At 39.7% G+C, this 25,261-nt stretch overlaps 2 protein-coding genes across 2 annotated transcripts in view; both read right to left on the bottom strand.

Moving 5' to 3' along the window:
- The window catches only part of LOC134806886 (mediator of RNA polymerase II transcription subunit 7), a 357,529-nt gene that overhangs the window by 222,690 nt on the left and 109,578 nt on the right, over positions 1-25,261 (bottom strand). The window lies entirely within an intron of this gene.
- On the bottom strand, positions 1,695-12,175 carry LOC134806840 (uncharacterized). The gene is made up of 6 exons (XM_063780235.1): positions 11,550-12,175; positions 11,401-11,465; positions 10,799-11,017; positions 10,178-10,348; positions 8,029-8,190; positions 1,695-2,320 (listed from the first exon to the last, which is right to left on the bottom strand). The coding sequence occupies exons 1-6, from the start codon at positions 11,581-11,583 to the stop codon at positions 1,706-1,708; spliced, it is 1,266 nt and encodes a 421-aa protein (XP_063636305.1). The 5' UTR covers positions 11,584-12,175; the 3' UTR covers positions 1,695-1,705.

A 25,261-nucleotide genomic window follows, 5' to 3' on the forward strand; every position in this document is an offset into this window, starting at 1 on the left:
TCACGAGGTGGACCTGATGATGAACTTCAAAGAAGTACCTACGAGGGAACTCGGTGTTGGTTTGTGATAGACATATGTTGTATGGGTTATTTAGAATCCTCTAGGAGAGCAGCTAGGCCTCATGTCACGAGATGGACCTGATGATGAACTCCAAAGAAGTGCGAGGGAACTCGGTGTTGGTTTGTGATAGACATATGTTGTATGGGTTTTTTAGAATCCTCTAGGTGAGCAGTTAGGTCTCATGTCACGAGATGGACCTGATGATGAACTCCAAAGAAGTGCGAGGGAACTCGGTGTTGGTTTGTGATAGACATATGTTGTATGGGTTTTTTAGAATCCTCTAGGTGAGCAGTTAGGTCTCATGTCACGAGATGGGCCTGATGATGAACTTCAAAGAAGTGCGAGGGAACTCGGTGTTGGTTTGTGATAGACATATGTTGTATGGGTTTTTAGAATCCTCTAGGTGAGCAGTTAGGTCTCATGTCACGAGATGGACCTGATGATGAACTTCAAAGAAGTGCGAGGGAACTCGGTGTTGGTTTGTGATAGACATATGTTGTATGGGTTTTTTAGAATCCTCTAGGTGAGCAGGTAGGTCTCATGTCACGAGATGGACCTGATGATGAACTTCAAAGAAGTGCGAGAGAAGTCGGAGTTGATTTGTAATAGGCATATGTTATTGGTCCATTTGAATATGTTTTCAATACAACCTTCTATGACCTTAATAAAACGGACAAAAGAAAATAATTGTATGAGATTTTGGCGACACTTTTTTCGCGTATCGAAAGAGATTGCGATTCTGAGTAGAAATAATATAAAAATTCTAAACTTTAAAATTCATGTTCTGGGTACTTTAAACAGAAATGCCCTAATATGTTAAGTAAAAATTTCAGGTACATTGTTAAATTACATAATGAAATATTAAATTAATCAATATAATTATTAAGTAAGTTTACTCTAAGTATACTAAATTGGTAACAATTTTAATACAATAAATTTCGGTGTCACTGGTAGCAGTACCCACTACCTGTAATGAACATGTCCCATCCCTACGCTTACACGTGTCAGCGCGCCATGTTTGAAACGACCAATCGCAACGCCGTGAGCACCCCTCCCGCACCTCACAGTTTGGTGATTTGCGTCGGGAACAAAATGGCCAATATTAGGTTTCTAGAGGCGGTGTTCTGTGGTTTGACCCGAACATTAATTGCAAGTTAAATGAAAGCTTGTAAAATAAAACCTATATAGGTTGAGCCGTGAGACCTGTATTGAAGTTATGTTCTTTGTATGAGGTCTCAAAGGGTGGAATAAAATAAACTAATGATTACACCCACACGCCCTATGTATTGTCCATACTCGACCTGATTAAGAATATAATTACACGAAATTGAAAACGCCGTTTTCGATTATGGTTAGGTACTCATACAGATAATGGGATTACCGTATTGCACATCTTTTTAATGATTTCCAGGCAGTTTCCAGGAACATCTAACTTTTGTTAGTTACCATACGGTTGCCTTTTTAGTACCATGCCAAGAATTTGTAAATCGTGTCAGACTTCGGTTAGGTATATATTTTATTGAATTTTTTTCTGAGATTTCGGTATGAAAAGATTTGAAACCCTTTTCAAATTTTATTAATTTCCAGTAGGTAATCACAAAAAAGATTCACAAATGAGTTTCTATATTGAAATAGATGCATACAATTATGACAAAACACATATAAAGACGTAGCAAACAAGACTCTGGAATAAGGCTAGGTTGATGTTGTCAGCGCTCGCGTGGCTTCGCGTACCGCTGCGACGCTCCGGCGTGTCTTCGTCGACGGTTGCGCTTTTCGCTTCTACTCTTACCGTTCGATTCAGTGCATTCGTCTCCTCATCGTTCATCTTACGTCCGTCTCGCTCATTTGGCCACGACTTAGAAGAAGTATCAGCGATAATTGTGCTTGTAGAAATGGTCGTGAGAGTCGTCGATGACAAGGTGGAGAGAGAATCATTTTCCGTAGATTCCATCCCCTCGATTGTTTTGGTGGGCTCCACTGGAGTAGTCGCTTCTGATGTTGGTGATTCGGTCGTTTCCGGTTCCGTTGGGGTTGTTTCTGTTAATCTATGGGTTGGTGTTGGTGGAGCATCCTTTTGAATCACGGAGCAAACGTGATTGCAATGCTCTTTGCCGCATTGCTCATCAATACCACAATCCAGAAACATTTTCCTTGGTGACAGGAGCTGATACAAGTGGGGCGCTTTGCAGTCATCCTTTATGTAGGTTTGCAGCGCAATCACGTCGTTATCACATATGAGAGGTCCGCCGTTGTTGCCCTGTATAATGTAAGACGCATTTAAATATGTCAGTGTTCAAAATGTGGGTAAATAACGAAAGTTTTGGTAATATTTTTCCTATACACCTGCCTGAAAAAGGCCTTTCCAGGTCAACCTTACTGTCACATCTGAAAATATCAGTACGGACAAAGTGCCAAAAATATCTTCGCGGGGCTCCGTCTAGTTAAGTTGTAAAGGATATGTTTTTTGAAAAGAAACAGTGCTGTGGGACCATCCAAGAACTCCAATTTTGATGGACACCCCGGCGTTTTTCATAGTTTTGATGTACAGCGCCACGCGTGGTACCTTTTGACCGCCGTAGTCTGATATACAAGACAAACAAAATTGGGTTCATTTCGCCGCGGTCTGATAAATAAGACAAAACTTCGTAGGTATAACTTCGTGCCCCCCGGCGACACCAGCACGCTCGATGACAAATTCTATGGCGCTCAAAAGGTTAAAGAACTAATTCGACCAAAACGCCGCGGCAAATTACAAACGGCGCTGGTAATGTAGGTATTTTACAAAATGTGAACTTTTACAATTTGCCTTCGGCATTTTACAAACGGCGGATTCTTACAAAATGCTTGCGACAAATACACGACCTTATTGCCCATATAATTATTAAGGTTATTTATTTATTTATCGTATGGCGTATCGTATCGTATACACTGTGTTTTTAAATATTAACATGCATATCATAACTTAAATTTAGCAAAACACTGATTTAAACTTTCACGATTATTAAACATTATCAAACTGCACAACGGGACTTAATCGCGTATTTTAGTTTTAAGATTTACCTCCGACGTTTCGAGGACGGCGTTGTCCCCGTGGTCTCGGAGAAGACTGGCTCAAGTTGACATCAACATCTTCTAGCCGCGCGAGTTTTTCGAACTACCCGCACTTGGTCTTGTTTATCAGTTTGAACGTTTTGCGCACTAGGGATGTCACTCTGTCGACACACAACACTAACGATATTCGATTTATCGACTGTCGATATTCGTTTCCGCTTACATTTACTAATGACTGGATTCCATGTGGATGAGATCTTAAAACCCTCGTCCCGATTAAAATTGCAATGTTTTTTGATTTCAATGGCTTCCCGCACTTTTCTACTGTAGAAATGGCGATCCGTGGAGAGGATTTTAGGGTTATGCAGCTCAATCCAGTGGTTTGGTCCTGACTCCAGCAAATGCTCAGCCACCGCAGACTTGTTGACCTGACGATTTTTGACAGCTGCGATATGTTCCTTAACTCTTTCTGCTATGGTGCGCTTAGTTTCTCCGATATAGGAACTACCACAACTGCAATCTATTTTATAAACGCCAGGTGACTGGAACGGAATAACGTCCTTCGGTGACCTTAGGCTCCCTGCTACTTTGGATAAAGGTGTGTACACCGTCTTTATAGAGTACTTTCCAAGTACTGTGCCAACTTTATCCGTTACCCCCTTTTACATACGGCAAAAATGCCGGCTGTCTGGAGACATCAGGACGTTTCCGCGTTGCCTTTCGTCTGGGTTGCCACTTTTTTACCTTGTACCCGTTCCTCCTTAGTACCTCCTGAATATCGGAGAAACTAAGCGCACCATAGCAGAAAGAGTTAAGGAACATATCGCAGCTGTCAAAAATCGTCAGGTCAACAAGTCTGCGGTGGCTGAGCATTTGCTGGAGTCAGGACCAAACCACTGGATTGAGCTGCATAACCCTAAAATCCTCTCCACGGATCGCCATTTCTACAGTAGAAAAGTGCGGGAAGCCATTGAAATCAAAAAACATTGCAATTTTAATCGGGACGAGGGTTTTAAGATCTCATCCACATGGAATCCAGTCATTAGTAAATGTAAGCGGAAACGAATATCGACAGTCGATAAATCGAATATCGTTAGTGTTGTGTGTCGACAGAGTGACATCCCTAGTGCGCAAAACGTTCAAACTGATAAACAAGACCAAGTGCGGGTAGTTCGAAAAACTCGCGCGGCTAGAAGATGTTGATGTCAACTTGAGCCAGTCTTCTCCGAGACCACGGGGACAACGCCGTCCTCGAAACGTCGGAGGTAAATCTTAAAACTTAAATACGCGATTAAGTCCCGTTGTGCAGTTTGATAATGTTTAATAATCGTGAAAGTTTAAATCAGTGTTTTGCAAACCGGTACGGGCCGGAATTAGCAAATAAAATAAAACGTCTGGGATATTTGCGTAGGAAACGAGTGCGAATAATAACGTCGTTGTCATTTTTAATTAAGTGTCGCGATTCGGACTTACTACCTACGTGTGTTAGGATAAAACCGCGTAGGGACATACCGTTTTCTGCAAATATTCTAAGGGCTGCTAGCATCCGTCTTTTAAAACTGCTAATAAGAAACAATTATTCAGACTTGAACAAAGTGCAGTGTGAGTTGTACGAGGTGCATTGTATGTGTAGTGCAGTGTTGTCACGTGATGATTTTGATTTACTCGATCGGATAACCTTTGAACAAGCGGATCGTATTTCTAAGTCTAGTAGTGATGTGCATGATAAGAAATATGACAGACTGCTTTATCGATATGGGAGGAACGTGAGTACAAGTGATCATCATGGGGACAAAACTACCACCACAGTTGTGAATTTATCGAGTGCTACACTGGATAATGCAACTGTTAGCGTACTGGAAAAAGGCTTAAATTTTGCAATGACGCCTAAGAGGGTTCCGTATGAGACTGTGATCTGTGGTGTTGAGGAGGCTATAGCGCGTAACAAGGTGCCGTCGTGCGACGCGGAAGAGTTAAGACAGGATGTTGCCGTTATTCTAAGGAAAGCCAAACTTCCAAAGAGTAATACCACTGCGGAGGAGCGATCAGCCCTTAGGGATCTAAAGGAAAATGAGGACATCCTGGTTCTTAAGGCTGACAAGGGAAACGCCACTGTAGTGATGGACTCAACGGATTATGACAGCAAAATACGGCACTTACTGGATGACAGTCTCGTATACAAGCCTGTTTCGTACAACCCTACGGCTAGGGTCTTTCGTCGCATTAGGGCTGTCATCAAAGACAACAGGGAGTTGTTCGAAGAAGACGTGTTCGATCGGTTGTACAAACCCAAGATCGTACTGCCACCTAAACTGTACGGATTGCCAAAAGTACATAAAAGGAATGTGCCTTTGCGGCCTATCGTGAGTCAAATCTCTTCTCCCACTTACGATCTTGCAAAGCATGTTGCGTCGGTGTTGCAGCCGCTTGTGGGTAGTACGTCGTCTTTTGTGAAGGACTCTCGTCACTTTATGGATATTCTCAAGGGAATAACGCTGGAACCAGATGAGGTAATGGTGAGCTTTGACGTTGAGTCGCTCTTCACCAATGTTCCCGTTAAAGAATGTCTAGAGGTAGTCAGAAGGAAACTGAGCGATGAGGGTATATCGGAGTCAGTAATGGTGTTGCTGAGGAACTGCTTGGAAGGAAGCTACTTTTTGTATTGTGGAAAGCATTACCTCCAGATTGATGGGGTAGCCATGGGTAGCCCTGTAGCACCGGTTTTGGCAAATATCTGGATGGAGCATATCGAAGCCAGTATAAACTTGCAGCCTTGGGCGGTGAAGTTGTGGAAGCGCTATGTGGATGATGTTTTCTGTATTATGAAGGGTGGGAAGCAGGAGGTGGAGCAACTACTCCGATATCTAAATTCAATTCATCCGAAGACGAAGTTCACGTATGAATTGGAATCACAGCGCAGTTTGCCGTTTTTGGACGTGAAAGTGATTGGTCGAGTGGATGGAACCCTAACTCATACTGTTTATAGGAAACCTACACACACTGACAGGTATTTGAACGCCCTTTCTCACCACCATCCTCGTCACTTACAATCGGTGGTTACCTCGCTAGTAAACAGAGCACATGATCTGTGTGACCCTGAATATTTAGAGAGTGAGATGTCGCATATTCAGGAGGTACTAAGGAGGAACGGGTACAAGGTAAAAAAGTGGCAACCCAGACGAAAGGCAACGCGGAAACGTCCTGATGTCTCCAGACAGCCGGCATTTTTGCCGTATGTAAAAGGGGTAACGGATAAAGTTGGCACAGTACTTGGAAAGTACTCTATAAAGACGGTGTACACACCTTTATCCAAAGTAGCAGGGAGCCTAAGGTCACCGAAGGACGTTATTCCGTTCCAGTCACCTGGCGTTTATAAAATAGATTGCAGTTGTGGTAGTTCCTATATCGGAGAAACTAAGCGCACCATAGCAGAAAGAGTTAAGGAACATATCGCAGCTGTCAAAAATCGTCAGGTCAACAAGTCTGCGGTGGCTGAGCATTTGCTGGAGTCAGGACCAAACCACTGGATTGAGCTGCATAACCCTAAAATCCTCTCCACGGATCGCCATTTCTACAGTAGAAAAGTGCGGGAAGCCATTGAAATCAAAAAACATTGCAATTTTAATCGGGACGAGGGTTTTAAGATCTCATCCACATGGAATCCAGTCATTAGTAAATGTAAGCGGAAACGAATATCGACAGTCGATAAATCGAATATCGTTAGTGTTGTGTGTCGACAGAGTGACATCCCTAGTGCGCAAAACGTTCAAACTGATAAACAAGACCAAGTGCGGGTAGTTCGAAAAACTCGCGCGGCTAGAAGATGTTGATGTCAACTTGAGCCAGTCTTCTCCGAGACCACGGGGACAACGCCGTCCTCGAAACGTCGGAGGTAAATCTTAAAACTAAAATACGCGATTAAGTCCCGTTGTGCAGTTTGATAATGTTAAATTTAGCATTCCGTAAGTAGTCGATAGCGTCGCTCGTGAGGTCTTTGAAATCCATGGGTGACCCGTCATACTTGGTTATGGGGCATTCGAAAACCATGTGGTGCACGGTTTGTTTAGGGTCTCCGCAGTCGCATTTCTCAGCGTCAGTCCAGCCCCATTTTTTACGCAGGTAAGCGCAGTGACCTACTCCGGTTCTTATACGGTTTAAGGAACACCAGATACGACGGGCCTCTTTGAAACCACGCGGGAATTTACGGGGATCGAGGTGAAATAGATCTGCAGGTGAAATAGATCTGCTATATTAAGGTTGTATAGGTATTTAGGTATACATATTTTTGGCAATTTGTCCGTATCGATATTTTCAGACGTACCTGTACAAATCATTCATGTTTAGGGTTCCCGTACCTCAAAAGGAAAAAACGGAACCCTTATAGGATCACTCGTGCGTCTGTCTGTCTGCCCGTCTGTCACAGCCTATTTTCTCGGAAACTACTGGACCAATTAAGTTGAAATTTGGTACACATATGTAAATTAGTGACCCAAAGATGGACATATTTTTTTTATAATTATAAAATACATAGGTCCGAAATTATTTAAGAAAATAGCCGAAAAATGACCATTCCCCCCCTTTATCTCCGAAACTACTGGGTCTAAAATTTTGAAAAAAATACACAAAATAGTTATTTACCTATAGATGACAGGAAAACCTATTAGAAATGTGCAGTCAAGCGTGAGTCGGACTTATGTACGGAACCGTAGAAACGCGAGTCCGACTCGCACTTGGCCGGTTTTTTTTTAATTTGAAACTTGTCTATCGTTTGAGAAAGCAATGAAACAAAAGTAATACTACTTTGTTTGGTTTATGATAGGTTCTAATTAGATCGAGTCGGAGAGAGACATTCACGAGGTTGGAAAACATATTTGTAGGGAAAACTATAATTACGTCGCCACATGGATAACTTACTTGACAAAAGTCCGTAGACGCCAGTATTCCGTCGCTGGTGATCTGGTCGGCCGCACACGCCATGGCCCCCTGAACGAAGTGCTCCCCGCAGTTGTCGGCCGAGGTGGGCAGCATTTCCACGAATAAACGGGTCAGTACTCGGACGTCTGTGCCGCTCTTTTTCTGTTAGAATTTTTTTCATGTTACATATTTCATATACTTACATATACAAATATAAATAACCCAACTATGTAGTTACATACTTTAGCATTTTTTATAAAAATATGACTAGAAATATAATAGTTATTATCCCTTCAAGTGGCGCCACCGAAAACGCGAAAAGTAGTCAAGTGGCGGGGCCCCGGTGGGTGGTCAGCTCAGATTAAGGAAATTTTACAAAATCGTCGATTTAAGCTTTTCTATGTTTGGAAGTATATTAAGTCACATATTGTTAGAATCAGCGTTATATACGCTATTTGAATATAGCAATTAAATTATTCTAATGTGTATACATTTGGCCAGACGTAATCAAACTCCGGAAGAATGACAGTTTTCCAGCTTCCTTGTTAAAAATTACTACCACCATAAAACTAATTGATTATTGGAGGTAATTGCTATTTAATTACCAAAGGAAGACTTTTATCTTTAAGATTAAATCAATAAAAAGACCTAAAATACAATTTCTTTTACAAAACAACCTCTTAAAAAACGAGACTGACCTCGGACTAGGCGGTCGCTCTCGAATCAATGGTCCTCACCAACAAATTTTATACCAAGTGTTTTTGTGATTCTTATGGTATGCTATCCTTCTCTAACTCGCTAGCTCGCTACCTAATTTTGGGCGCTAGAAGAGCCTAACTAAACTTAAATGCGTTCAATTTCACCTCTAAATACGTCAACACCTCATTAACCACTCACTGGTGGATGACAGTTAACTGGTTTTCGCATCGACCATTCACGGGTTGACCGCCACTTGAAGGGATATAATTTAATTTAAAATGGTCCGTTTTTAGGGTTCCGTACCCAAAGGGTAAAACGGGACCCTATTACTAAGACTTCGCTGTCCGTCCGTCCGTCCGTCCGTCCGTCCGTCCGTCCGTCCGTCTGTCACCAGGCTGTATCTCACGAACCGTGATAGCTAGACAGTTGAAATTTTCACAGATGATGTATTTCTGTTGCCGCTATAACAACAAATACTAAAAACAGAATAAAATAAAGATTTAAATGGGGCTCCCATACAACAAACGTAATTTTTGACCAAAGTTAAGCAACGTCGGGAGTGGTCAGTACTTGGATGGGTGACCGTTTTTTTTTTGCTTTTTTTTTGTTTTTTTTTTTATATGGTACGGAACCCTTCGTGCGCGAGTCCGACTCGCACTTGCCCGATTTTTTTCAAAATAAGTATTAGTAGTTTGTGTTACAAGGGATCAAAATGATATATTTCCGTCAAGGGCGTACATTGAATCCTGAATGAAGCGATGGATTCTAAAGTAGAATCCTGAGCGTAATGAGGAATTCAAGTGTTAACGCCCAAGACGAAATAATTTTGATACCGTGTGACACATATTGCTTTTCACATCAATTATGAGGAAAATAAAAAAATCTTAGTCTTGACACAATGTTGATGCTTAAACAGATTACTAAAAGTGTTACTTTGATCCCTCCTAGCAGGGAGGAAAAGTGCCACTTTGATCGCTCCTAGCAGGGAAGAAAAAGTTCTTTTCCGAATAGGTGGTGTGAAAAGACTATTACTTTCTGAACAACAAATTGATAACGGAATAAAAATAAAAATCTTGGGACACAATTTTTATCCTATTTGGAGCGAAAGAGCACGTAATTTACTGAGTAGAAAAAAAATCATAAAATTTCCTAAAATTAAATAAAAGTGAAGTACACAGCTATGTCAGTTATAAATAAAAGGGCCCAGCTACTCCTCCTGACCTCCGTCAGACTCCTCAAAGGGCGGAATTGTTATGTTTGATTATACGCTGAGGGGTGAATATGTAGGTCATACTGAACAACTTTTACTATGGGGCGAACCCCGAAATCACGAAAAAAATATTTAAAATAAGAAAAAAAATTGACACAATTTATAGGACTGACAGCAAAACTTATGCTGGCGACATCTGTAAAATACCTACTTCGACCGGCCAACCTAATTGAAACTTACTTTGTAAATGAGTATGTGGCAGGCTTTATCAGCAGCCTCCTGTTTCGTAGAGAGCTGTGTGAAGTGAACCGCGTTAGTGGCCACTAGAGGCTCCAGCGTCTTCAACAGGCAGATATCCGTGAGCCACCATTGGCTACTGTCATGTTCGAAAGGTTGAGTGATTTGGATGACCTGTAAACATTGAAATGTAATTGGTGAATTCCAAGTTTGTCATAAACAATAGATTTTTAAAAGAAGTTTATCACTTCGGTTTAGGTTTTACACGTTGATTCAACATAGCTGGCGTATAAAAATTATTGATATGTTTACCTATGTCAAAATATTACATCTTATGGTTGTATGTATGTAAACACTTTATTGTACATAAGACAGGTTAAGATACAATTAAAAGAACGTATTGAGAGTAGACAAATGAAAATGACAGACAAACGAACACATGTACAGAAAAGTAAATTATGTTTTAATTATTACCCAATCAATATCAATATGGTTGTCAATATGTTTGTGACAGTGAAGCATGTATATGAACCAGATTTTAAGTCTAGTACTAAAATAACACTATGCATATGTATATCGTAATCAAAAACCTGCAAAAAATACTGAATTTAAAACGTTTGGTACCTCCTGTTCCTGCTCGTCCTCATCTTCATTCAACGTAAATTTATGGTCAATGACTGTAGCCCCGAGTCTGGCCAGCATTGTCTTGCTGAGAGGGTCTTTGGAGATGGTGGACTCGGGCGAAGACGATATCAAAAAACTAGGCCGGACGAGCACGGCGCCTTGTAGAAACCTGCCCCCTCCCAGGCCCAGGATTGTTTCATCTTGATAATATATGAATGCCTAAAACGTTATACGTAAAATATGCTTTACTTGTTAATTAAAGAGGTGTAAAGTTCTACTACATAGGAAACAGTTAAATCAATGTATTTGAATGTGTGTATTATTTGTTTAACCTTTGGAACACTGTATGTCAAACCCAAGAATGTCATGCACACGACAATATCTCTGGCATAAGCTAGCAAATATAAACGGTATTGGATACGTTGAAGGTTACTCTGACGTTGTCGGCGCCACGGGCACGACTTCATACGATGTCTTTAAAGCTTCTTGGTGTTCAAAAGCGTAAAGAATATTCCAATTTAACTAACTAGATTATTTGGCATTTTGGAGTTGTCAATTTTGTATTTAATTAGAAAATCATTACGATAAGATTGAAGACATACCATGAATGGATATATGCCGCGTTTGATTTCATCTTCAGCGAAAGCTCCCACTATCAAAAATATAACTGAAATACATTTTGTTATGTTGATTATACACGTTTATCTTTATTTGCTAGGTACACGACAATAGTATACATAACGTGACTTACCACAAGAAAAAATAGTAACAAGTTTAATTTTCATATTTTCTAAATCATCCACAAAATATAGACTGACGTTTAAAATATTCCGACGCAATTGACAAGAGCGGATTTATAAGAAGAATACTGTTCTTTTTATTTTTCAATTTTCCTGCCGGTCTAATGGTTTGGATTATAAAGCAGGCTATGTCAACCTCTTTGGAGCGCTTAATATAATTTACAAACTGAAATTACTCTTTTACCTCTTGTCGTAAAAAGGGAATTAGTCTAGTCACGTCCCTTTATTTTTCTCCGCTATCTCTGACAAAGTTGCGCCAACTTCACTCGAAGGCATTAATCAGAATCGCAACCAAGCCAAGATGTATTATCCCCAATAAAGCGAAAAGAATGAGTTTGCAAATTTAAAACGCGTGTTACAGATAACGGAGCGGGATAAATCCCGGTAACATCTAATTATTCACGTAGGGGCTTCCTAAGTGGGTATTAACGGACTTGGAGCGTCTTTTTCCTGATAAATGCAGTGGAATATAAAGAGCGTGGTTTATTTTTTAAATTTATTGTGAACTGAAACACGGCATGGGCGGTCGCGGGAATGGGTTCAGTCCGCATCTTCTGCGATTTAAAATAAGGCAAATACTTTTACATTTGGAGGAAGATTTATATCAGGATTGGTCTTCTGAATTACTAAATACTTTTAAACATCAAGCTGTTTGTCATTGATTAAGTATTAGTAACCCATTATTGTGACTACTAACAGTAGCTTTGAAGTTACTGCCAAGTTACTTAGAAAGTACAATAACAATGTGAAATCACCCACAAATGGATGGAAAGATTGCAGTCGAACCGCTGATGTGGCGACGGCAGAACGACTTGCTCAGGAAGTTATTACACGTCCAGTTTACGTAGAACCCTCTTAATACTTCCCGTTCCTCCTCATTGGGTTTATTTGCCGCTTAATTCTCGGGGTAGACGGTGTCTGTAAATATTGGCCGAGTTGTAACGACCCGAATGAACGAGATACGTGTTTTGGCGGCTTCCCGCAATTGCTTTACACCGCCATTGACTAGGTGGGTTACCCTTTTATAATCCTTGTTTGTTTCAATTGACGATTACACATTATACCTATTTTTAATGGTCTCCTAGCCTAGTCGGTAGTGACCCTGCTTACAAAGCGAGTTTAGAGGTTAAATGTGGAAGATTGTCCTAATTTTACCACACAATTTGCACCATCTTATGTACTTAGGTATTGAATTCCATGTCACTAAAGTTCAGATTTTTACGATTTTCAATGTGACCAAACATGACCGCACGATAGTCATTACCGAAGTTAGTGCAGATCCAGGTAGGTACTCATTGTCTAGTTATCGCAGCAAGTATAAATCTCAAAGATTATCAACCGCATCGATACAGGTGAGCCAGCACACGCTTGACGTCCGGTTACTTCTGGTCGCCTAGGAACTCCGGGTCAAGCTTAAACTTGGGTAAACTTACAGACTGGTATAGAACGCTTTGTGAGTAGACACTAGCCATAAAACCCCTCGTCTGATCGAAGACAGACACACGTTAGGCGATATAGCAACTACGTTTGTGGCCAAATCTCATTTTATGCGCTAAAACTGTCGATTACTTTGTCGTTCTAGATTTGTTTTCGATGCTGAGACCAAACGTCTAAACGCAAGTAGATTTAAAGCCACTATAGTATATAGCTTTATATTAGTTTGGCAACATTTCAGATAGTTATGTCATAGAATTGTCAATTGTGATGACAAAATAAATAAATCGTTGTAAATTTGTCAGATTTGCAGCATGCCAGATTAGCAGAAAGTTTGTTAAGTAAATAAAATGATATTGCCTGCAGTAAAAAATATTTACTTACTTAGAAAAAAATATAGAATTTTAAAGACCAGTGAATGACCTGCCTCACGACCTCACATTTTAAATTTAAAAATTTGGGAATTATGCATTTTATAAGTTTATGGCTAAAGTGCCTGTGATGTGCCTAGGGACATATTACAGAGAGGGACAGTTTTTTTTCTGTACGGAACTCTAAGAGGGTAAAATCAACAACATCCTAGCCAAAACAACTTAGAGACATAGGTACATTCAAAGTGCCGGCAGATCTGAGCTTCGCCGGAACCGCTTGTTTCGGCCACCGACGCAAGCCACACCACGGGTATAATTACATTCAAATTTCAACGGCTTTTACTTCTATTCTAAACTTCATAACAGCGACATTACGGTTTGAAAAAATAAAGTACCTTAGTATTTGATTATTCTTACACTTTTAATGCTTTTTTCCTTTAGAGTTTAGAGGCATTGAGAGGTCGCAAGCCGTTTGCCGCCCCGCGGGACGCATCCAGTCTGAATGGCTGAAGTCGGCGACGTTTAAATTTTATTTTAGAGCGCGCTTAATATGACTATTGGCTGTGTCGGGAGCCTGCATAGACAATAGAAAAGAATTGAACTGGTTAGCGGAAATTGTAGGAATAGGTATTTACTGAAAACTTAATTTAACACATTCACTGCGCTGGCAGTGACTGTGTTAACATACAATTAAACCAACCATCTCAAAACTAGTGACTCTGAGAGCTGTAGACCTCGCGAGCATATCGGACTTTCATTGGTCTACAAAAATGTCCACGATGGTTAATATTAAGCATAAATACGTTAGTTATATTAAGAATTTTATACAAATTACAATGGTCCTTACACCATACAATTTAAATGAATACCGTAAGGAGTAATCGTAAATTAAAGTTCCTTTTCGAGCACCTAACTTGTAATGATGATGATGTTCTCCTGACCGATTTCGGCCACAGCGGCTGTGGGCTCTGGAGTAGGCAATTTTTTATTTATATATTTACTGAGATTCAGAGGATAGCCGTGGTCGTATGCCACGATTATATAAACTTTAAGGTAAAGTGGCATACGACCACTATCTTCTGAATCTCTGTAAATATATTATAAAAAAAAAGGAAATTATATTAGGTTGTATTTTTTTAATTAAAAATTGATAACATTTATAATATTTCCTGTATGATATTTTCAGATAAGAATTCTATTTTGTTTCATACATTTTAGAGCGCGATTTGCAGTAGTCGGGTTTCGTCATGATTTCGTTAATAAATATTTGAAGTCACTTTAAGTATATTACTTTTGCAAGGGCATCGTCAGTACAGAAATGCAGGGAGAGCGCCGCATACATCGAGACACGCCCGTCTCCTTTGGCATGGGGGCGCCGAACGGCTTTGGAACGCGTATAGCGCGCCACGTAGGTACGACGGGCTACGCCCGACGCTTTTAGTATGAGGGCGACGAAGGCGCCCGGCTTTGGACCACGTGCAACGAACGAACGCGTGCGCGTAGCCCGATATATGCGGTAAACTGCGTGCATTTCTGTACTGAGGACGCCCGACACTTTTAGTATGAGAAACCGAAGGCGCCTGGCTTTGGACCACACACAGCGGGCCACGTACGTCGGGCTACGCCCGACTCTTTTAGTATGAGGGCGCCAAAGGCGCCCAGCTTTGGAACGCGCGCAGCGCGCCACGGACGTCAAGCTGCGCCTGACTCTATTAGTATGGGGGCGCTGAAGGCGCCCGGCTTTGGAACGCGTACGTCGGGCTACGCGCGACGGTTTTAGTATAAGGGCGCCGAAGGCGCCTGGCTTTGAACCGCGTACGTGCCACTGCCACGTACGTCGGGCTACGCCCGATGGTTTTGGTATGAATGAGGGCGCTAATGGCGCCCGGCTTCTATAACTATTCACGTTGTAAAATATTGCAGCCTATAAAAACAACATCACCCTGTATAGCGGCCAAACAAATTTCTTTAGCAAAAACCTTCTTGTGTCGCCGTAGTCGGGTAACACGCGAATAGAATCCAGAGCGCTTGTAGATTCGTAGTTCGAATTACCTACCCGATAAATTAATGTGTTATCGGGTGCAAGCAAACAAAGCCGGGTTGCCAATGCTAACAATATGTTTAAATTTGAAATGTACTAATTAAGCCCTTTCAAATGATATACAACACATCATCATTACATATTTTAATTTTTATGGTTCGTGACTTTATGACTTCTAGAGGGCGCCATGTTCAAATTGTTGTGACGTCAATAGCCTATAACCAGCGGACGATTAAGACGATTCGAATGACACATCGTTTGTCAAATTATATTGAGTACTTTAGAAGTTAATAGGGAACAAATGAACATATGTACATACCCACGTACATACAGGTCAAAATCATAACCCTCCTTTGCGTTGCCGTAGTCGGCTAATAAATGTATGACTCGGCCGTTTAGAAAAATTTAGAAAATTAAAATGACAAAACAAAACTCATTTTTTTAGGGCTAGTTAAATAAAAGCTTGTAAAAATGGATCGCTTAGCCCGCGCGTGATATAGGTATCAACAATACGAAATTTTTAATTTATTCATATATCAAATATATATATATATATATATATCCATATAATTTGATTATTTATTAAAAAAAAACAATACGAAATTTAAGTGTAAAAAAATACAAAAAGTTATATCCCAGCATATAATTACTGGGGATCGAACCCTGACCTTCCGTGTGCAAATAAAAAAAGCGATCGTTTGCAAAATGCGCTACGATAATTCTTAGCTTAGCTGACGAAACTCGGCTACTTATTCTCGACTAAAAACTAAATATCTAAATACCGCCTAAACCAGCGATAATTTTTTTTTAAATTTCCAAAAACCAGATTAACAAAAAAAATTGATTTAGTCATAAAATCTGGTCACAAAATGTCATGAGAATCGGTTAAGAATTGCGACCTGTAGAGGAGAACATCCGGACATACAAAAGCAAATTGCTCCAGTCAAAACGTAGACCTTCGCTACGCTTCGGTCAACAAAACGTAGACCTTCGCTACGCTTCGGTCAAATATAAGTGTGTCTAGTGATAACTTTTTGACAGTAGTAGAGTTCAATCTCTTATAGTATTTTTCAAACATGATGGGTAGGGTGACAGGTGTCATTTCCATACAATTTATAACTTAAAACGCCAAATCTCACAAAATTTGTTGAGATGAAATATGTCAGCCTGTATGAAAAATATAAGTCAACAAGTACCCCGCCTGTGCATGTATGGTCAGCGAACGCATTCATAATATTTTAACTTTAATTTGTTATTGAAAACCTGTATATTTGTGAGCAAGGAGCAAATTTTATTTTCCCAACCATTTTAACACAATAATATTACGCATGAGACAGCTCGGTGTGCAAATTTGCACCTCCAACAGCACAGAATACCTTCAGCTCCACCATCGCCGAAAACTGATATGAATATTAAACGCTCGAAGAATTATAAGATTTATACGACAATTCTAAAGTTGGGCGGACCTCGCGCACTTAAATGAATGTTTAACATTATCTCCGGAGTTTTATGGGTGTTAAGCCTCTTAAAGAACTTGCGAAGAAACTTTAATAGAGAGAGGATCTCGGGCGATTAATTCGGGAAGGTACGGGAATTCTAAATGAAAGGGTGACGGTTCAATCAATGCAGTAGCTGGGGGGCTGCGCTCGTTTGTTTCTTCTCATAATGAAAACAAGATAATTAGAACTTGAGCAACCTTAAAATAATCCGTATAAGTTTTCACGGACACTTTTTTGATAGACTAAGAATAATATAGCACATTTAGTGTATTATAGCTAAAATTATTACCCTTTTTGTAGATTTTCATTAAGTTTTCATTTGAAAAACTTACGCCTAAAGGTATTATTATTTATAAAATTACATGCCAATAAATTAAATGACATAAACCTTAAGGGCTGCGTCATAACTAGTAGGTATCCATGACTTCCATTTTATTCCATTGACCACGCGCGGCATAAGTACAGTCGCCATCAGATATATCGGAGCGGCCGAGATGTTCACAAATATCCACCAAATAGTTATCTAAACAAAGCCTGTATTGTCAAGACATTAAAATACATATTCAGATATTTTTGACCACTCTGGCCGCTCCAATATTTCTGATGGCGATTGTACATAACAATTTAAATTCCGAACAGTGAAAAATTCAATGTATTTAAAAATATCACCCAATTATGAAACAATAGTGTTCCGGAGATGACCGGGAATCAGTCTGATTGGCGAAACGTCATTGTTTGCCAGCTTCATTCTCCAACAACGCCCTTTTGTCCTGCATTTCATTGAATTTGATTTACGTACCAATTTTTATAGGCTTCGGTTTTTATTAACTGACCTCGGTGCCGGTGTAAACTTAATTGAATCCAGCAACAAAAGGCTCCAGTTGAAAAGAGCGTCCAGCGGTGTGCGATGAAGATTATACGTAGATTTTTCGGAATATGCATGGTTTTGAGTAACGAGATTTTTGCTCGGCGGTCGGACTATTGTTTTGTATTCCATAAATAGTCCATAAAAATCTTTATTGGGAGTAAATTTGATATTCCAATGAATATCAAATTTACTTCCAATTAATTTAGGATTCTATGAATTCAATATTTAATATTATACGAAATTGCGAGAGTACTTAAACTATTTGTGTTATGAATACCTGTGGGTTGCTTTTGTTGATGATAGGATAGGATAGGAGGAACACATTTGCTCGTTTTATGGATTTCGTATCTAGAGTGACATTTATTAAGACACAAGCGGCCGCTTTTCCAAACAAACGTATAGTTTTCCTCTCTGGGTATTGACATTTTTTTATTTTTTTTATTTATTGCATTCCATGGCATATACAGATGATATTTTAAATTAAACTGAATCGCATGGACTATGCATGGACCCTCAATAGGGTATGGCAAGTTAACCTTAATAGCTAAATACTTTAAATTACCTTACAAAACATATTATCTCTTGCTTAATACATATCTAGTTAGTTTTGCAATCATAGTAAATAGTAATTATGGAATATAAATAATAAATAACTATACTAATAATAATACGAATTTAAACACTATACTTATTTATATAAGTAAAATAAGTAAAATATTTTATTTATATAAATAAGTATAGTATTTTATATATATATATATATGTACATATTAACCTTTGTTTGATTATTTTAAAAATTAGGAGCGAAAAACAGATTTCTTACAACATTTTAAATGCAAAACACTGATTTAAACTTTCACTATTATTAAACATTATCAGTTAAGTTTTAAAAACCTCCGACGTTAAATTTTAAAACTTAAATACGCGATTAAGTCCCGAGTGCAGTTTAAATGCATCTAACTATTATAATAATTAAAAATTGGAAAAAAAATCAAACGTCCCCTACGTTCGATTTTTTTTTCAATTTTTAAGCTGCGGTTGATATACAACTAATTGTAACAAAATATTTTCAATAAAACCTACATATTAACATCCAGAGGAAAATGAGGACTACGTTTGTATGAAAAAGTGATCTCGCGCGGGTTCCTCCACTTTCGTATTTAGTATCCACTGTGTGTTTGTCCGTCCGTCTACCAGTGGTGCGTATCTCATTAAATAAGAGGAGACTAACGCAATATAGTAATTACTTATATATTAATTGTTCTCTCACTCTCTCTCTATCACTCTTACATTCGAGCGATATAGAGAGACAGACAACAAAATTTCAACGTATTCTGAATTAGCAGGTAGGATTGAATTGAGGTAAGGGATCAGACTACGAGTCAAAAATATCTACCATTCTCTGATAACTTAACTAAAAGATAATAAATCTCTGTATGTAGGTAGAACAATTTAACTGTGACAGTTACTTTTGAACGCGAAACGCGAACTTTAGAAAGTATCTCCGAATGTCGGATACTTTTGGAGCGTTGTTTCTTCTGTCTGAATGTAAAACTCAGTTCCGCCACTCTGCGTAGCGGCCGCCAAGCCGCTAAGCTTGTTATTATAATTGTGCGATTGAGAGATACGGAATCAAATCAGCAGGAAACAATGGGGTGCAATTAAAGGGGTCTTGAAGACTGTGCAACGTATACTTTGATGCACAGAAATTAAACAGGGGAATTTTTCGAGTCTTTGCAGTCTAAAACTAAACTTCAGATATGAATACGTTAATACAAAACTAGCATGTAGACATTGTTGCTGCATGAAACTTACAGAGAGACACGAATGTGTAAAGGAGTTATTTGTACTGATTTACCCAAGTACTTATTTCACAAATTTATTATGATTTCGCCAATGTCAAAATTATTGTGTTCATAGAGGATGATCTTGTTCGGTTGTTGCTTTTAGTATAGTGATAGCTGGATTTTACAAAAAGCCATGATGAACACACGCTAATCCAAAAGGGCTTTATTTGTAAAGATCACCTACCACTTTACTTAAAGTAACAACCGAGCAACATCATGCTCTACGAGCTCACTTTGATATGTTCTCTACTCTCTAACCTCTACTCTTCTCTCTCTACTCTTAAACTGTGTCTGGCTGGCTAGCACCCTAAAGGTCGTATTTATTTCACTAGCGAAAATTTATTTATAAACACAGTATCGATGGAGCCATATTACCCAAAGATTGAATTAAATTACTATGTAAATAGATCTCTAATTTTTTTAGAACATAAATTAAACTGTCTTGTTCTAAGACGAGTCTGCAACGATTGTGACAGCACACGCAGTGCAAGTATATTTTAAACGTCAAACTGCTATGAAGTTATGACGTATAAATAACATTTGCACTGCGTATGCTATCAAAATCGTTGCAGACTTTTCTAGGTCTAACTCTAGGCAGCTGATCGTCATCGAACACTTAAATTCTAAGCACAATTCTCTCGCCGTCGCCCTGACTATTCTAGAAGCCGTAGTGAAACGAATCGAATTAAAGCCGAACTCTCATTGTCGAGTCTAACTCAAACTCAGTTTGAATACATTCTGTTTACTTCTTTGCCCCTTTGTTTCAGCCGTAACGAGCAGAAAAAGGGCCCATTCAGAACATCCCAACCTAATTACCCTACCCCGGGCACAAAAGAGGGTTTGTAATTAACGATATTATGTCAAATAATTTGTTTGAGTCGACGTCTTACTTCGGATCGGATTTGCGTTTGTTTTTATAAAGAAACGCTGTTTAAGATTGAGAAATTGTTTGATCAGGGTTAAAGATCGGAGCCAAGGGGAAAGAGTTAATTGTCTTGGATAACAATAAATTAATATAATTTTGGCGTAACAATGTCTTTCTGGGGAGTTCAAATATTTTGCGGAATTTTCTTGGATTTAAATATGTCTTTAGCGACAGTTTTTCTTATCATTACTTTGGCATATAAGTAGGTAAGTATACTGCACTCTCAATGAGTAGGTAAGTCAAGTATCAGGGTTTCCTTTCCTATAATGCATATTGTTTTAAAGGTAAGAAACAAAATGCATCGATTGGTTGTAAAAACAGTTTTTTTTGTATTTACATAAAATTACCAGTCTTTACTAGTAACTTACAATTTAGAAGCAAGTGTATTGATTGGGCTGTACAAGTTGCGTGTAATGTGACGTCATGTCCCATTAGCTTATGCCTCGTCAGCCGCCCAATATCTGCCGCGATCCGTCATGCTAGCACTGCACTTGTCATTACTATTAGTCACTATTAATTGGATTAATGCAATTAGCTGTCCTGCAATAATGTCGCGGCTAATCCAAATCTGTTTACATGATGACGTAATGGAAACGGGCTACTGGCAGGTTACTAATATGTATATGTACTTGTATTTTTCCACATCACCTATCCGGATATGGGCTTTTTCTTTCCCGCTAGGAGGGATCAAAGTTGCATAGTATTTTTTTAGGTTCAATGATATTTTGGAAGGTAATCATTTCCTCACAGGTGATGTGATAAGCAGTACCTATATATCGTATGGTAGCAAAATTATTTCCACCTTGGGAGTTAACATTTGAATCCCTTATTACGCTCAGGATTCTGTTTAAGAATCCCTCGCTACGCTCAGGATTAAATTACAGAATCCTTCGTTTCATTCAGGATTCAATGTACACCCTCGCCGTGTGACACAATCTACTACCTTCCTCACTTGTGACACTAGATAGATTGGGTTGCAGGTATCCATAGGCAACGGTAATAAATTACTATCAGGCGGCCCGTGTGCTTGATTGTGATATACATAAAAAAATACACTTGGACTATTCTCTTAGAGGTGCATAAGAGATAGTCGCCTAGTAGGTAGGTACCCATACGAGTAGTACCTACAAGCTTTGCTTAGTTTAGGAGTTAGGTCGATCTGTGTAAGATTTACCCCAAATAATTGACCGGAGCGTAGCGAAGGTCTACGTTTCGACTGGAGCATTTTGCTTTTGTATGTCCGGATGTTCTCCTCTACAGGTCGCAATTCTTAACACATTCAATACCACTAAGTGCTACGGGTTACGCTCGTAGCGCGTAGCCACGGTTTCGTCGTATGTAGCGCGTAGTCGCTACGAACAGTGTACCCGACAGTCGGGTTCTTGGTGTTGAATGTGTTAACCGAATCTCATGAAATTTTGTGACTGGATTCTATGTCTAAATATTTTTTTTTTGTCCGTCCGGTTTTTTGATTTTTTGATTTTTAAAATGGCGGAGTCGTGATAGCTCGCGCCTAAACAAATAGTGGTATCGGTACCATACGAGTGTTTTCTTTTTGAGATATGTTTATAGATTAAATGGCCAAAAATTCAGAAAATTTATTTCGCTGGTTTCGGAGGTATTGAGATATTTCATTTTAACTAATTTTAATTTGAGAAGGAGTAGCTAAATTTCGTCAACCCATCTAAGGACTATTTGGCTCAGTTTGTATACGTTCGCCTTTTCTGTTTGCACAGAGGGTCTGGGTTCGATCCCCAGTAATTGTATGCTGGGATATTATAACTTTTTGTATTTTTTTACACATAAATTTCGTATTGTTTTTTTTTTTATTTACTATATTTAAAGCTCTTAGCACCATGTTATTTAAAGCTCTGCTCGCGAGGTCTACAGCTCACAGAGCCACTAGTTATAGTATAATAGGTACGTATTGTTTTTAATCAGGTATTAAACAACTGAACATTCAAAGCTAAGCCGTCCGTCCATCTATTCTCCAGTGCCTCGGTGCAAGGATTAGCAGACATTTGGATGTGCACTAATTGAGTTAATATTTGGTTATCGGCGGCGCACACGCCTCGACTAATCCCACCGAATTAATGACTCGAATTTATCATTATTAATGCCCATGTGGACCCTAACCGCACCTGTGGCGGTGCGATTTGTAGATGGGTTTACCCTTTCGCGTTGTAGACGCGTTTACATTTTAGCTAGTGCTACTGAATTCGTAGTGACAACTTTATTTTTATAAACTAAATAAAATATTATTTAGGCAACTCTTGGTTTGGCCGTGTCTCTCTTGTACAAACGCATTTTATTCTGCCCTTTACTTTTTCAGCGTTTTCGTGGTTGGTTACAATAACATTGAATATTTAATTTGTTTAATTTATTTAAACCTTTGGGAAACAAACAGGCAGTTAATACAACACATATAGCAAAATCAGAATACACATTCACAAGCCACACAGTTTCCACGAATGAACATCTCTGTTGCTCAGAATTAACATTATACATTAAGTAACATTTTAAACACATAGAACATTTGTTAAAGGTTCAGTAGTGTTTAAACTTAAAATAAGTTTTTGGCAAAAATTTAATTTTTGGTACAAGCTTTTATCGCTGACTGTTCTTTTCTTACGACAGACAACTAATACTCATCGAGACAATTCTATAAACCCCTAATACAATTAGGTTGCGTTGTTTCATCACAGAGTTCCTACGGCCACCTCCTGTCTCCATCATCAGATCAGCTCGATGGTACCATAATATTGCATTGTCATCCGATTTATATTACATGCATGCAAAATTTCAGCTCAATCGGAAACCGAGAAGTGGATCAAATTTAACTTGCAAGATTTGATTACAGACAGACAGACAACGATTAGGTGAAACTAAATAAAAGCTTGTAAAAAGAGCATTGAAAATGAACGATCTGTTTTCGCAAAAGGATTGTTTTCCACTAAACTGGCGTACCCACCGGTCAAATGCACCGGCCATTCACATCGACAGTTTTACGGCTGCACCAGTTTATTCCCCGATCCGCTCTGTTATGACTTTATGACGATTTTTTATTGCAACGCTACCTCATATTTTGCCAGGGTTAAGGGATTAAGATACGCGGATTTAATAGGTGACAGTCCAGTTAAATTGAACTGGCGTATTAATTCTTAGTTATGGACGTCCGTTTATTTTGCATTTTACGCAGTTGCTGTAGTTTTGTTTTCGAACCTACGTAGGTATTTAATTATATTAATGTTGTGTTCCTCTAATTCCTCTATTCAAGAACTATAAACATCTTAACTATTATCTTCTCGTATATGATATTGGCTAAATTTCAAGATTGCTTTTAAATTGTTTTTTTTTTTTTTATTGGCGGAAATGAAAAATATTTATTACAACACTATTAAATAAATATAAAACATTAAATTAGCTTAAAAATAATAATACAAACTATCTCTAAACTAAATAAACTTAAAATAAAACGCCTATAAATAAAAAACGTCCCCCAAGTCACTGCCGATGGGCAGTGTGCCCAGAAGGCTGGCCGCATTGCCACGTTGTATGGCAATACTAACGCGTTGAGCAAAATACAGGCCAGCCCTCTGGTCCCATGCGGCATCTATAAGGCGCTCCGCTAAGGCCCTGTATATACGGCGCGCGCTTGGCCCCCACGGCCCCAGCGTTTCGACCCCAAACGCCTCAAAAATATAACTACTGCCAAGGGTGGCATATTTGCGGCGTTTGAGGTCTTCTGCCATGGACGCGGCATGACCAGCATCTCTGCTGGTGCCCGGAAGGTGGGACGGCGCGAGGGTGTCAACACATGTGGCATCCCAGACTAGAGGCCGTCCCATCTTCCAAGGCACCAACGTCATACCGTCGGGCCTCTTGCCATCGTCCCTAGCCAAACCGACGGGCTCGAGTATGGCCGGAACTTTGACGCTGACAAAGGCCCTTCGGATGACGTCGTTGATGCTGGCGTGTCTGGGTATGCGTCCGGCGCTTCTGCCGCAGGAAAGCCCATGATGTCCAAATTTGTCCACCATGGCACCACAACGGCAGTGATGGGGGACGTTTGTTACAGTCCCTATGCGCAAACAAGTCGCCAGTCTGAAGGTGGTGTTGTCCAATAGGGTCCCTATGGATGGAGAGGGTAGGGCTTGTAGCCACAGACCCGACTCCCACTCCGCAGTGGCAAGAAGACGAGCTCGGTCTGCCGTACTAGTTGACGTATCAACGAGATTATTCCGTACTAGACGGCAGAGCGGCTCGTCCCATTGCCTCTGCGAGCATGGATTGGCAGGCGGGTCCGTGTTGCTGCAGGTTAGTGACCAAACATTCTTGGCCTCGGTGCAATGTGCTGCCTCTATGGCCCCGAGAGAGCGAGATAAAATGCCTCCAATCAGGTTTTGAGCACTATGCACCGAGGACAAGAAGGCAGGCAGCGACACACTGGAAATTTTGCGGATACCCAGGCCACCGTGCCGAATAGGCAGAGAGGCCTGGGTCCAGGACCTTTCTTCAAAACGTATGTTGAGAACAGATGACAGAGTATCCTGAATTAAGGAGTCAAGTTTTAAAAGTAGGGTGGGATGCTTCCAAAGGTGACTACAGCGGAGAACATAAGTAAATTTGGGTACGAACAGGCAATATCGAATGATGGAAAAGGCGGTATGCATATTAA

The sequence above is a fragment of the Cydia splendana genome, chromosome 3 (genome assembly GCF_910591565.1).
Source record: "Cydia splendana chromosome 3, ilCydSple1.2, whole genome shotgun sequence".
NCBI lineage: Eukaryota > Metazoa > Arthropoda > Insecta > Lepidoptera > Tortricidae > Cydia > Cydia splendana.